The sequence below is a fragment of the Miscanthus floridulus genome, chromosome 5 (assembly GCF_019320115.1).
Source record: "Miscanthus floridulus cultivar M001 chromosome 5, ASM1932011v1, whole genome shotgun sequence".
In the NCBI taxonomy this organism is placed as follows: Eukaryota; Viridiplantae; Streptophyta; class Magnoliopsida; order Poales; family Poaceae; genus Miscanthus; species Miscanthus floridulus.
In genome coordinates, this window is record NC_089584.1 from 125935907 (window position 1) to 125950273 (window position 14367).

The window sequence follows — 14367 nt, forward strand, 5'->3', positions numbered from 1 at the left end:
GCGGACGATTGGAGACAACGAGAGGCAGATTGGTTGCGTCCTTTTGGCTTGTGCACTTACTATTATTATATCGTGCTAATGTTGTGTCAGAGATGTATAGCTCTCCTAAATGACGTGGGTACTCTCGCCGCTAGTGCTCTGGAAGAGTAGTTCAACGAAACGGTAATCTCGCAGTTTCGCCATGCTTTTGTTTCTCCTATACATATACAACTAAAAAGAACAAAAATAAGATAATTTTTTGGTGCAGATTTTTTTTTTGGATCGCTCCTCCCTTTCCGGCCGTGCGATACCCCGCGCGATAGAAAAAAAATTGTCATCCCTGCAATCCCCACCTGCTTTGAAAGAAACAAATCGATCCCCTGAGGCCATATGCATGGAAGGAAACAATAATCATGTATGGAAGGAAACAATCATGCGGTGCCCCTTTCTCGCTCGGTCAGATATCTTTCATCTCCACGTAAATCGGATCATCGATCGATGCCAGGCCAACATCGACGCGCCCCTCCTGTCCTTCCCGTGGTGCGCTCTCGCGAATCCACATCACCCCGCAGAAGACGTCGGACACCACAACGCCCTGCTGCCGCCACACGCCAGGCACTCGTCGGCCGGACGCCGCGACGCCAATCCCACCCTCAGACGCTGCCGGAACGCCCCCTCCTCGTCCGACAGCCATGCCGTCGACGCCGACCACCGTCGGACGACTGCGAAGAGGCCCTCGATGATGCCGCGCTAACAGAAGGCGACTGCAACTGCTTTATCAGGTGCGGTTTATGATTTCATCTTATTCTGGATGATAACTTTTTTTCCTTCAATTTCCTTACTCCGCCAATGATTTCATGATAATCATGAGAAACACTACTATAAGATGATCGCTGCATATTTGAGATTATACAAATTTTATTTAATCATGTTCCTGTGTGAACAAGGTGCTATTGGAACCTGCTCATATGACTGCATCCTACCTCTCCCTATCCTCACCGTTGCTATTAAGATCTCCTCCGGTGTTGTCCTCCTCTACGATGCCCTCTCCACCGGGGCGAGGTCCATAGGATCCAGCGGCCACAAGGTTGCGGGAGTCATGTGGTAGCGAGATCCATCAGCAACCATCCTGGTTCTGGTGTATTATTTGATTTATTTCTCGATACATTGCTACGAGGGACTGTACTATGCCGTGCGTTGCTGCAGATGGCTCCTGGTGTATTCTTGTTCGATCCTGCTGGACAAGAAGGCCTGAGTGGCGACAACTCAGGCGACGGAATTGGTCTGCCATCGTGGAAGTTTAGGATCGACGCCGACTTGCTTGACGTAAGTGTAGCCGCCAATGCCCTTTTGTTTCAATTCTCAAACTAATAGTTGTTTGTTAGAGTTTAGCAAATTCAGTTCAGTTGTGCAATAAATTTAGTTTTTCACTATCATCAGTCATCAGATATTCATAATTCGAATCTAAATATAAATAGTATTAGGAGTCTGTATACTTGAAACAGTGTGCAATACATTTTCGTTCAGCATTGGTACTCGTCAATCAAGGACTCCACAGCTGGTGGCGGTTGCGGAATAAGTGGTGGCACCAGCTCAGGTGCTCCCCGTGGATGCTAGGGTGAGCTGGATGGGCTGGAGAATCTGTATGTCAAGATGTCCATGCGCAGGGTCTCCGATAGCCAACTGTTTTTTACTATTATTGAATTGCATAAACTGTTTTTTTTGCCAAAAAAATGAAGTTAAGACAATTAGTTGATTGGGATTATCATTTACTCTTTTTTTAAATAGTGGTCTTCATTTCGGAGCCCTTCATGTAGTTTAATAATGGCTGGGGAGCTAGGCATGCGAGAACTTACTCTTAATTGGGTTGCGAGCTAGGGATGTAGCACTTCAATGGGTGTCTTGGTTGAGTTCTACAATTGCCAAAAATTGATGGTGCTGATAAGATTGACAATCCGGTAACTCTGCAGTACCTTTCTTTTTTTCAAAAAAAAAGGAGGGCAAATGCTACTTATGGTCGAATCCATGTTCTTTTTGTTGTTTTGATTTGATGCCCACCGCCCACATGTTAACTTTCAGATGTGTTTGTAAAGAATCAAAAGGAGTTAGCCTAATGCCAATCTTTCTTGTCGTCTTTTTTGTTCTTTATATTTATATAAATTCTCACCAACAAGTACATGGCTAGGTAATGACCGTAATGCTGCATCCTTTAGCCAGTGTGCCTCCTTAAGATCTACTGACTACTAGCTTATGCATATTGTCTTTTATTTGCAGGGTAGAGAGCTGTACAGGAAACATTCAACAGTTATTTCCAAGCTATATCAGAGACTTTAATTCATGTCTTTTATTTGCATCGAAGAAAACTCATCCGAGGATGAGATTGTTGGCTTGACAGAAATGTTCAAAACATGTTATGAATTTTTAAAATACTATTGTTCTTCAAAGAATCTTATATCTTATACATTCATTTCCTTGTCTGGAGGTATATATTATTCAGATTTCCTTTGCTACTTGATCTGTGTAGTTCTTTTTCCTCTTAGAAAAGAAATCATTGAACTTTATACTTGAGACATAATTGATCAGGCCTCATCAATGAAAGCCTTTTAACCAACAATAATTGATCCAGCAGAGGCACCTAAACCTTTAGTTACGCATACTGCAGTTTAAGTTTCTAACACGAGAGAGAGAGGGAGGGAGGAGGGAACATAGTGCTATGCAAAGTGAAGTATAGCTAAACTGAATCGTCAACTTCACACAAGAAAATTAGAGCATGTTGATGGAACTTAAGCAACATTTGTGGCACTAAGAGTGGACACATCTAGATGTCAGTTGCAATCTGCATTTTCTATAATATTTGCAAATTTATGAAGGGTGGACCATCAGAACTTTTCACAGCTAATAAGCAGGGCTGGAGCTGGAACAGTAGTGGTAGTTGAAAAGTTTGGAACATCACAGGTCCTAATAGTCATAGATGATTGGACTAAATATGCTTGTTTGAGAACAAAAAAACAGAATCTCTAAATTATGGATTTTTTGTCTATTGGTGTAGTCTGTAGATTGTCTTTCCAAGCGACATGGGAAGAGATCTTCATTGATATGCACCAATCCAAGAGCACAATGTGAGATTTTTATGGAGTAATTCAACAGAATTCAACACAAGATTTTGCAATTTATTAGTTTCAATAGGATAATTATTTTTTTGTGTGTAAATGTTGTAGCTCCTTTCATATTATGATGCAATGGCTTCTGGTGCACCTTAGCTTGTTGAAGAATTTGTGTGGGAGAAAGCTGAAGCAACTGCAGTTAAGCCAAAGATATGTCTCAATAGCATGTAGAATGCCAAATGTACATTTTCTGCACAATTATCGTCGACATGCCAGGTTACCAGTTGTGCTACAGGTCACTACCACTACCAAAAACAGTCGCTTTTCCATGTGCCACGGGCACTCGGCAAAGCCCAAAAACACTCGGCAAAGGATTTGCCGAGTGTAACACTCGACAAATAGCACACGACATCTATAGTGTCGGTAAACGGCTGTTTGCCGAGTGTTTTCTATCGGGCACTCGGCAAAGACTTTGCCGAGAGCTGAAACCGACACTCGGCGAAAAAAAGTAACGTGACGAAGTGGAAACGGTTACAGCGCGTTTGCCGAGTGTCAAATCTCAGGCACTCGGCAAACCTTCTGTATTATGATCCTCGGATACCAAGGTAATGAATTTTGATTGTGGATCAAATGCTGTTAACTAGATTTTGTATATGCTTGGTAAAAGAATTGTTGGTGCAGTACAAAAGGCACAATCCAAATTATTCCATGGATTAACTAAACTTTAGTTAAATTTTTAGCAGATGCAGAGATAGTAAAATGAGAGTTTCTGTCTAATATTTTGGGGCTCTCTGCTGTCACTTAGAAAAAAAACTATATTGTCTCATAGGACAAAAATATATTCTATGATAAAAAAAACTATGCATGTGCGTGTTCAATACTTAGGTGTACTATATGATGGAGTTAACATATCGGTTACAACAGTTCATATGGTATTGTCCATAATTTGGAGGGTATTAAATTTAGGCTAGGTGCATAGTAGGCCACCTAGCTTTATTCTTGTAACTTCTACCTCTTTATGTGTTAGTCTTTGCCAATGATATAATTTGTTCGCAAAGCTCAAGCAAGACAATTGGCAAAGATCAAGTAAGACGACTCAATGAGGTTGGCCCTTAATTTTAGTGTTTTCAGCATGTAGACCTAAAATTAAAAAGTGACTGCTCCTTGAGAACATCAGTGGTGCCAAATAAAAGATGTGCAGGTTATACATGGTGAGACTGGTGAACCTTCTACAATTTTCTAAACGAATATTTCCACTATTAGTATATAGGTCCATTTCCCTACGTTTCTTCATGCTCCTATTAGCATATAATATGAAAGTATTGTTGTGTTCATCACGACGTCCAGTTGACTACTCCCATTAGCATATACTTCCTCTGCCCCAAAATATAAGTCGTTATGGGATACGTGCATGTCAATCTTTCTCAACTTTGACTAGGTTTATAAAAAATACGTGCAACATTTATATCTCCAAATAAGTTTATTATGAAAATATATTCAATGGTCTATGTAATGATACTAATGTATTATAAATATTAATATTCTTTTATATATAATTGGTCGAAGTTAAAAAAAGTTGACTTCTCGGGAAGCGAGAATGAATTCTATTTTGAGATAGAGGGAGTATATGAAAGCAGTGTTAAAAATATTTTAACAATCAAGTTCATCTCTGTCTGATTGGTAAGCTTAGACATCATAATGACATAAAAAATTTTGACTCTCATGGACACCCTCATGGATCAGTGCAAAGCATCCCAATCCTATAGCATACAAATGGCAACCTTAAAGTTATAATATTTTCAAAGGGTGGACAATAAAGATCATCTTAGACGATCAGGCACTAGAGTATATACGTGCAGACACATAGGCATGGTGGTGCAAGTAAGCAGCCAGCAGGAGTCGAGAGCTAAGGGGTGTTTGGATCCCAGGACTAAACTTTAGTTCCTGTCACATTGAATTTTTAGATATCAATTAGGAGGACTAAACATGAGATAATTATAAAACTAATTACATAAGTTGTGGCTAATTCGCTTGCTAGCGCCGTGTACAGGATGGTATGGAGATGTGGTGGAACTTATTCGTGGATTTGTTGACGCACGAAAAAAATGGATATCAAAAATCTTTTCCTGCCGGTATAAAAAATGATCTTAGCAGCATCACGGAAAGATCTACACAGTAGAGTTTGTGAGCCTGAGACGGCTCTATGTGACTGTGTAAATTTCACGAACTTAGCTTTTTGGATTAAATGTCACTTTAACGTCGGTCATATACTTTTACAGTATTATTATCTTATCGTGCGATCCGTGTGTTTTTAGTACAAAAGTTTACCTGTCCCGTAGCAACGCACAGGCACGAACCTATTTACATATATACTCGAACCTGTGTGTACATGATGATATGGAGATGCAGCGAAACTTATTCATGAATTTATTGACGTATGAAAAAAATAGATATCGTAGAATTCTTTCTTTTGAAACTAACTTGTTTTATTTCTCACTAACCTACATACCTAATCTATCGCCAAGAGGCAAGAACCTTTTATTTCTCACTAACCTAAATACCTGATACCATCGCGTGACACGAAATGGTACATTGAAATTGTAAAAGCCCTAAATACCTGATACCATCGCCTGACACGAAATGATACATGTAAACGCTAGTCATTTTTTCCGTTGTCACATATGACTCTCCAAAACAAGAATAGGATCAGAAATGAATAAATGATGCATGGTATGAGTCCGGCTGATTTGTTGCGCGAGAAAAATACTGTTTCGGCTGATTTGTTGGAGAGAAAAACACTATTCCAACTGCTTTATTGTGAGAGAAAAACACTGTTTTAACTGAAAAAACAAGCTAAAAAAGACGAATTATAAGAGAAGCGAACAGGTGAGAAGATATACTAGTTCTATAACGAACACATTGATTTCCGTTCTTGTATAGGCAAGCCATGTGAGCTCGCTTACAGCAGTAGCAAAAACTGGGCAAACAGAAGACAAGCAGGCACAACTGCTATCTTCGTTGCCAATTGCCATAGGCCATCAACATTCAGTATATCAACAAGCCAGGAAATGTATATATATCGTGCACTTTATTCTTCTCGTACTGCTGTACACATGGATTTTCTAGGTAGTTGGCTGTCATGGAGTATTACACGCAGTCGCTGAGCCAACAAATTAGCCAACTGATCCCTCAAGTTTCAGGTTCATGAGTGCGTCCACCTCCTGTGCGAACTCATAGGGAAGATGCTCGAAAACAGATCTGCAGAATCCACCAATCATGGCGGCAACAGCCTTTTCATGATCTACCCCTCTTTGCTGGAAATAAAATAGCTGATCCTCTCCGATTTTGGAAGTGCTTGCCTCATGCTCAACACGGCCACTAGTGCAACCCACCTGTTATCAACAAAGTTTTGTCACATTGATAGAGGGCAGAAGGTGGAAAAAACTATGTTCAGAATGGACCCTGAATCCATGCTAGGATGAAATTCAAGGGCTAATGGTACTAGAGGATGTCATGTTCTGAGTGTTTGGTTCATTAGAACGCTAGAGCGTAAACACCGCTAGCTTGCCAGTGACAAGACAACTTGTGTTTGCCATTAAATTACATATAATTACTCATGTATTGCAGATTCATAGGATATGAGAGAAAGAACACAGGCATCTTGTTCCATCTCCACGATGATTGAACCTTCCTTAGCACTAAACTTCAAAGTTCAAACCATGCATCTCAGTTGCAATTGCATTTTCCAAAAACCACATATTTTTATCACTTGCTTTTTTTAAGTGACATCAGAGAGATACTATAACTAAAATCTCACACTAAATCAACTGAATAGAGATTTGGCCATCAAATCTTGAAGTAGATGCCTTTGATGCTACTGACTAGGAACTCATGGCCATGTATTTCACTGCTAGATAAGTACTAACTGAAAACCATATACTTCATGATTAAGTCATCAAGTATATCAAATCCTAACGATAGCTAAAAAGTCATCTATGAATATTTCCACACAAATCGTATTCATGAACCACCCAGCTGTATTACTTGCCGCAAAGGCGCAAACCATACTATGTCAAGGGCCTTGATGTCTAGGGTAGGAGGCCCTCGGCTACGGAGATTGTAACGGCGGTCCGTCGTCTTCTCCGGCGAGGTTATACCCCTCTTCCGCAGGCTTAGATGAAAGACGAGAGAGATTAGGGATAATAATCTTTCTTCCTTTTGACCGTCTGGATACAAGACTCAAATAGCCCTCAGGCTGAACTAACCATGCCTACAATTAAGGAATAAATAAGGAAACTAATCTCTTCTTTCTAATCTTAGCCACTCACGGTGGCTTCCCCAGCCGCGCGCTGGGCGCGCTCTGTGGCCCGGCGCACGTCACGCGCGCGACGGCGTCTCGCGTACGTGCGTCCCCACATGACATCTCTCCCCTCCTCGGAAGACAGCTCGTCCTCGAGCTGGAAGTCTGGGTACTTGGCGGTGAAAGCGTCGGCGTCTTCCCAGGTTGCCGAAGCCGGGGACTCGCCCTTCCACTGGATCAGCAGCTGGCGCACCCCGCGAGCGAGGCGCATCTTGACCGCGCGTTCGGGCTCAGGAACCACCGCACCATGGTGAACAGCAGGCAGGGCCGGTGGAGCATCCGGCGGCGAACCATGGAACTTCTTGAGGAGGCCGATGTGGAAGACGTCGTGCAGACGAGCTCGGGGTGGCAGGGCGAGGCGAACCGCGACGTCGTTGAGGAGCTCGGTGACGCGGTAGAGGCCGTAGAAGTGTGGCCGCAGCTTGCCGGTGACGGTCTGTGGCAGGGAGGACGCCGCACGCTGTCGTAGGCGTAGAAGTGCCCAGTCCCCCACCTGATACGATACATGGCGATGTGCCTTGTCATAGTGGCGCTTTTGGACCGCCTGTGCTTGCTGAAGTCGGGCGCGGATGTCAGCGAGGAATTCATCCCGCTCTTCCAAGGTCTTGGCGACGGTGGCCACCCTGGTGTCTCCGGGCTCATATGACCGGATGGATGGAGGATCACGGCCGTAGACGACGCGGAACGGCGTGTCCTGCAGTGACGTTTGGTAGGCGGTGTTGAAGACGTACTCCGCCCACGGAAGCCACTGGAGCCACTGCCGCGGCCGGTCTCCGGTGAGACATCGCAGGTACATGATGATGACGCGGTTGGCCGACTCGGACTGCCCATCGGACTGGGGGTGAAAGGCCGTCGTCATGTGCAACTTGGTGCCAACCAGCCGCATCAGCTCACGCCAGAAGTTGGAGGTGAAGATCGTGTCCCTGTCCGACACGATGGACTGTGGCACGCCATGGAGGCGGACGATATCGGCGAAGAAAGCCTGGGCGACGGACTCCGCGGAGTACGGGTGGGACAGAGGGATGAAGTGGCAGTACTTGCTGAACCTGTCCACCACCGTCAAGATGACCGACTTGCCCCGGACACGCGGCAGCGCCTCAACAAAGTCTAGGGCGATGTCAGTCCAGACCCCGTGCGGCACGGGCAGCGGTAGAAGGAGGCCGGCCGGATGTAGATGCTCCGACTTGTAGCGCTGGCACGTAGGACATGCCCTCACCCAATCCTGCACGAGCTGTTTCATGTTAGGAAAATGAAAATCCCGCCGCATCCGGTGCAGCGTGCGCTGGACGCCTTCGTGTCCCTCCGCATGGACCGCCGCCAGTAGCTCTGGTAACAAGGGCGAGGCCGGGGGAATGTACAACCACCCACTGTACTGTATGAGCCCATCCACCACTGCCCACGGCAGAGCTCTGGAGCCCGCAGCGAGCTCTTCATGCATGGCGACGAGGGCCGGGTCAGTAGCTTGTGCTTGGCGGAGCCTATCAACGAAGTCGAAACGTGGGGCCGAGAGCGCCAGGATGGTGCCCTCCGCCGGCGTGTCCCGACGCGACAGCGCGTCCGCCACGGCATTGGCCTGGCCCGGCTTGTACTCGACGGCGAAGTCGAAACCGAGAAGCTTCCCCACCCAGTGATGTTGAGGGATCGTCGCGAGCCTCTGATCGAGCAGGTACTTGAGGTTGTAGTGATCCGTCTTGACGACGAAGCGGCGCCCCCACAGGTACGGTCGCCAGTGCCGTACCGCGTGCACGAGGCCGATCAGCTCTCGCTCGTACACCGCGAGCGCGCGATGTCGGGGCGCCACCGGCCGGCTAAAAAGGCCACAGGGTGGCTGTCCTGGACCAGCACCACCCCGAAGCCGTGAGACGATGCGTCGCACTCGACGATGAAGGGCTTGGAGAAATCCGGCATGGCGAGTACCGGGGCGGTGGTGACCGCAGCCTTGAGCGCGTCGAATGCCGCCGAGGCCTCCCCTGACCAAGAGAACCCATCTTTCTTGAGGGCAGTGAGGGGTGTTGCGACGGTGCCGTAGTTGTGCACAAACTTGCGGTAGCAGCCCGCTAAGCCGAGGAAACCACAGACCGCGCGGGCCGAGCGCGGCGTCGACCACTCCCGCACCGCCTGCACCTTGGCCGGGTCCATGGTGACGCCCGCCTCGGAAATGACGTGGCGAAGGTACGCGACGGACGCGCTAGCGAAGGCGCACTTGGCGCGCTTGAGGAAGAGCTGGTGCCGCTGAAGCTCGCTGAGGACGGCGCGGATGTGGCGTAGGTGATCCGCCCAAGTCTTGTTGTAGATTAGTATATCATCAAAAAACACAAGAACGAAACGACGAAGGAACGGGCGGAGTACGTCGTTCATCAGCGCCTGGAACGTTGCCGGGGCGTTGCACAGCCCGAACGGCATGATGAGGAACTCGTAGAGGCCGTCGTGGGTTCGGAAAGCGGTCTTGTGGACGTCGGCCGGCCGCATCCGCACCTGATGGTACCCGGAGCGGAGATCGAGCTTGGTGAAGAAACGCGCCCCGTGGAGCTCATCAAGCAGCTCGTCGACGACGGGGATCGGGAACGCGTCCTTGACCGTAAGCGCGTTGAGGGCGCGGTAGTCGACGCAGAAACGCCACGATCCGTCCGACTTCTTGACGAGGAGGACCGGTGACGAGAACGCGGAGTCGCTGCGACGGACGATGCCTTGCGATCATGGCGGCGCATTGCCGCTCCAATTCGTCCTTGTGGGCCGCCGGGTAACGATAGGGGCGAACGGCCACGGGCAGCGCACCCGGCTTGAGGACAATGCAGTGGTCCCGGGCGCGCTGTGGAGGTAGGCCGGAGGGCTCGGCGAAAACCCCTTCGAAGGATGCCAGCAAGTTGTCGAGGAAATCCGTCGATGCTGCTGTGGCGGCGATAGTCGGTGCCGGGCGCGCCGCCACGTCGGACCAGCACACCTCCTTGCCCTGGCGCGAAAACGACATGGTGCGCGCCGTGAAGTCCCACGTGATCGGCCCCAGGGTAACCATCCACTGGGTTCCCAGGACGAGATCGTATCCCGCCAACGGCATGACGAAGAGGTCCACGTGGAACGCCTCCCCATCGATGGTGAGCGGCGCCTGCCGCAGGACGCCCGGGCACTGGATCTTCTCGCCATTGGCCACTGTGGCGGTGAGGCGTGGCTTGGACTGGATGGGCAGGTTGGTGCGGCGCGCCGCCTCCTCGGCGATGAAGTTGTGGGTGGAGCCGGTGTCGAGGAGGGCAGTGAGGGTCATCGCGCCCAAAGTCACCCGGACCTGCATGGTGTCGCAGAGCTGCACGCCGGCGACCGCCTGCAAAGAGAAGACCGGGGCCTCTTCCTGGTCCCCGTCCAATGCGGCGTCTTCGGCGTCGGTGAGCGTCACGCCGTCGATGTAGAAGATGCGGCGGCAGACCCGGTTATGGCCACGCGAGTACTTTTCGTCGCAATTGTAGCACAGCCCAAGGCGGCGACGTTCCGCCTGCTCCTCCAGAGAGAGACGTTTCACCGGTTTGGTCTCCATCTTGGCGGCGGCTGCGCCCGCTGGTGGTGGTGCAGGGAGCGCGGGGCACTGAGGAGGTGCTGGAAGCAGGCCGCGGGGCGCTGACCGGGCGGGAGCCGGTGCCGGCTTGTCGAGCTCCATCAACTCCACTTGGCGGGCCAGACTCATGGCGGCCGCGAGCGACTGCGGGTTGTGAATCCGCACCGTGTGGCTCAGCGGAGGCAGGAGGCCCCCCGTGAAGAGCTGGACGCGCTGGGCTTCCTCCAATGGACCGGCGCGTGGCAGGAGCGCCTGGAACCGGTTCTGGTACTCCTCCACGTAGCCCGTGCGTCGGCACTCGGCGAGCTCGTAGAGCGGCGCGGAGCGCAGGGGCGGCCCGAAACGCAGGTGGAGGAGATCCTTGAAGCGGCTCCACCGGGGGGTACCCTCATCCTCCTGGAGTTGGATGTACCACAATTGGGCGACGTCCTCCAGATTGTACGAGGCCATCCAAACCTTCTCCTCCTTCATGATGCGCTGCTGATGGAAGTAAGATTCACAGCGGTTGACAAAGATCAGCGGATCGGTCGTGCCATCATAGCGGGGAAAATCCATCTTCTGAAATCTCGGAGGGCGATCGTTGTGGTGCTGGCCGTCAGCACTACCGCCCGGGCCAGACGATGAAGAGGATTTCTCCTTGTCCTTCTGCAACGTCGCGACGTCGGACTGCAGGGAGGCGATCGTGCCGGTGAGGCTCTCGATCATCTTGGCGATGTCGGCGTTGGAGGGCTCCGCCATGGGCGATGTGACGAAGCTGGCTGATGGTGGAGATGGTGGACTCGTTGGTGGCGCGGCGGCTGTGGGGAAAGCGGCGGCGGCAGATGGGTCGGCGGAGCAGGAAGAAGAGGATCGGCGTGACCGTGATACCAGGTTGTCAAGGGCCTTGATGTCTAGGGTAGGAGGCCCTCGGCTACGGAGATTGTAGCCGCGGTCCGTCGTCTTCTCCGGCGAGGTTATGCCCCTCTTCCGCAGCCTTAGATGAAAGACGAGAGAGATTAGGGATAATAATCTTTCTTCCTTTTGACCGTCTGGATACAAGACTCAAATAGCCCTCAGGCTGAACGAACCATGCCTACAATTAAGGAATAAATAAGGAAACTAATCTCTTCTTTCTAATCTTAGCCACTCACGGTGGCTTCCCCAGCCGCGCGCTGGGCGCGCTCTGTGGCCCGGCGCACATCACGCACGCGACGGCGTCTCGCGTACGTGCGTCCCCACATGACATACTACAACAGCACACAATTACAATCCTTGATTTTCAAGAGTCATATCAAAGTTTGCACTATGTCTACCTAAAAGAAAGAATCTGGAGTTACGAAGGCAATATGATTTAAGTTACAAACATCAAAATAAATATATCCTAATTATATAGCATTTATAATATACCATCAATTTTCCTATTAAATTTAACATCAAAGCAATGTTTACGTTTCTCCATCAACAAATGCAAACATTTCTAGCTTTCCCTTCTTTCCTTACTGCCGCAAACTTATAAGGCTAGATCAACAGTTTGCTAGTAGGTAAAGGACCATCTTAGAAGACAGAAGCATTAACATGGTAAATATGTGTCAACATAATCCTTGTAGAAATATAATTAAATTCAATTTAGTTCATGCTAAGGTGATTATACAGTACCTTCGAATTAATCAAATCATCAGATTTTATTCCTAAGTGCCAATTTTAAGCCGAGTCTATATGCTTCATAACATGTGCATGGAAGGTAATTATTTACACGTAGAATAACAGAGCACTGAAAGCTTGTCATATCAGTCTAGACACTGTAATTGAACCTTACATGTCAAACCGTGCAGAAGGGAAGAGTCAATTACCTGAATGGTGGGGTAGGTGTTCGCAGCCGCATTATCCCCAATCAGCAATGAGTCACACTGTGAAGAGTTATAAGCATTCTCCGCACTGGAGTTCATCAGGACCAAGCCACGGTAGCAATTCCTGGACTTCCCTGCAGAGATGCCCTTGGATATAATGCGGCTGCGTGAATTCTTCCCCTTGTGGATCATTTTCGTCCCTGTGTCTGCTTGCTGGCAATCCTTTGTAAGCGCAACCGAGTAGAACTCTCCAACACTGTCATCCCCGATGAGCTCAACGCTTGGGTACTTCCATGTAATAGCAGATCCTGTCTCAACCTGTGTCCATGAAATCTTCGAACCCCGCCCTTTGCACCGTCCCCTCTTTGTCACAAAGTTATAAATGCCTCCTTTGCCCTCCTCATCACCAGAGTACCAGTTCTGCACCGTGGAGTACTTAATCTCTGCCCCCTCCTCACATACAAGCTCCACAACCGCAGCATGGAGCTGATTCGAGTCATATGCCGGTGCAGTACAGCCTTCCAAATAGCTAACCGTGCTTCTCTCATCGGTCACAATCAGAGTCCTCTCAAACTGGCCAGTCTCCTTGTCGTTGATCCTGAAGTAGGTCGAGATTTCCATGGGGCAGACCGTGTCCTTGGGCACGTAGCAGAAGGATCCGTCGCTGAACACCGCTGAATTGAGGGCGGCGTAGTAGTTGTCGCCCGGTGGTACGACGCTGCCGAGGTAGCGCCTGACAAGGTCCGGGTACTCGCGGATGGCCTCGGAGATAGAGCAGAAGATGACGCCCTTGGCCATGAGCGCCTCGCGGTGGGTGGTGGTGATGGAGGTGGAGTCGATGACGGCGTCGACGGCGACATTGGTGAGGCGTTTCTGCTCGGTGAGCGGGATGCCGAGGCGGTCGAAGGTCTTGAGCAGCTCCGGGTCGACCTCGTCGAGGCTATTGAGCTTGGGCTTGGTTTTGGGCGCGGAGTAGTAGCAGATAGACTGCAGGTCCACGGGCGCGTACTCGTTGTCGCTCCAGGTGGGCTCGACCATGGTGAGGAAGCGGCGGTAGGCGGCGAGGCGGAAGTCCAGCATCCACGCCGGCTCCGCCTTGAGCTCCGAGATGCGGCGGACGGTGGCCTCCGACAGACCCTTGGGGATGGAGAAGGACTCGAAGTCGGAGACGAACCCGTACTTGTACTCCCTCTTCAGAAGCTTCTGCAGCGCGTCCGCCTCATCCTCCGCCGCGGCGGCCTGGGACGACGACGGGGACGGCTTCTGCGGGCCCGTCTGTACGGCCACCACCGAGAGGCGGCCGCGCCGGCGCACGTTGGCGCGGCGTCCGGAGACATAGGACGCGTGCCCTACCCCAAGCTTGGAGGTGAGGGCGCACGGCGAGAAGAGCGAGGTTGAGGCGGAGGCCGAGGCGGCCATGGTGCGGCGGCCGGGGCGGAGCGAAAGCGAATTGGGGATGGGGAGAGAGGCTGAGACCGAGACCGGGGCAACCGGGGATTGTTGAGTGGGTGGAGCCGTGGAACTGGTGCACGATGCCCGCACGCGTGTAGGGGG

The 14367-nt window shown here is 49.9% G+C and overlaps 1 protein-coding gene across 1 annotated transcript; it reads right to left on the reverse strand.

Moving 5' to 3' along the window:
- Positions 1-5970: 5970 nt before the first annotated feature.
- On the reverse strand, positions 5971-14359 carry LOC136450682 (uncharacterized). Its single transcript, XM_066451247.1, has 2 exons — positions 12817-14359; positions 5971-6475 (listed from the first exon to the last, which is right to left on the reverse strand). The coding sequence occupies exons 1-2, from the start codon at positions 14230-14232 to the stop codon at positions 6257-6259; spliced, it is 1635 nt and encodes a 544-aa protein (XP_066307344.1). The 5' UTR covers positions 14233-14359; the 3' UTR covers positions 5971-6256.
- Positions 14360-14367: the final 8 nt, after the last annotated feature.

Coding starts and splice junctions, on each gene's coding strand:
- LOC136450682 (XM_066451247.1), bottom strand. CDS start 14,232: ATGGCCGCCTCGGCCTCCGCCTCAACCTCGCTCTTCTCGCCGTGCGCC. Junction 6,476..12,816: donor ACACCTACCCCACCATTCAG/GTAATTGACTCT, acceptor TGTTGATAACAG/GTGGGTTGCACTAGTGGCCG.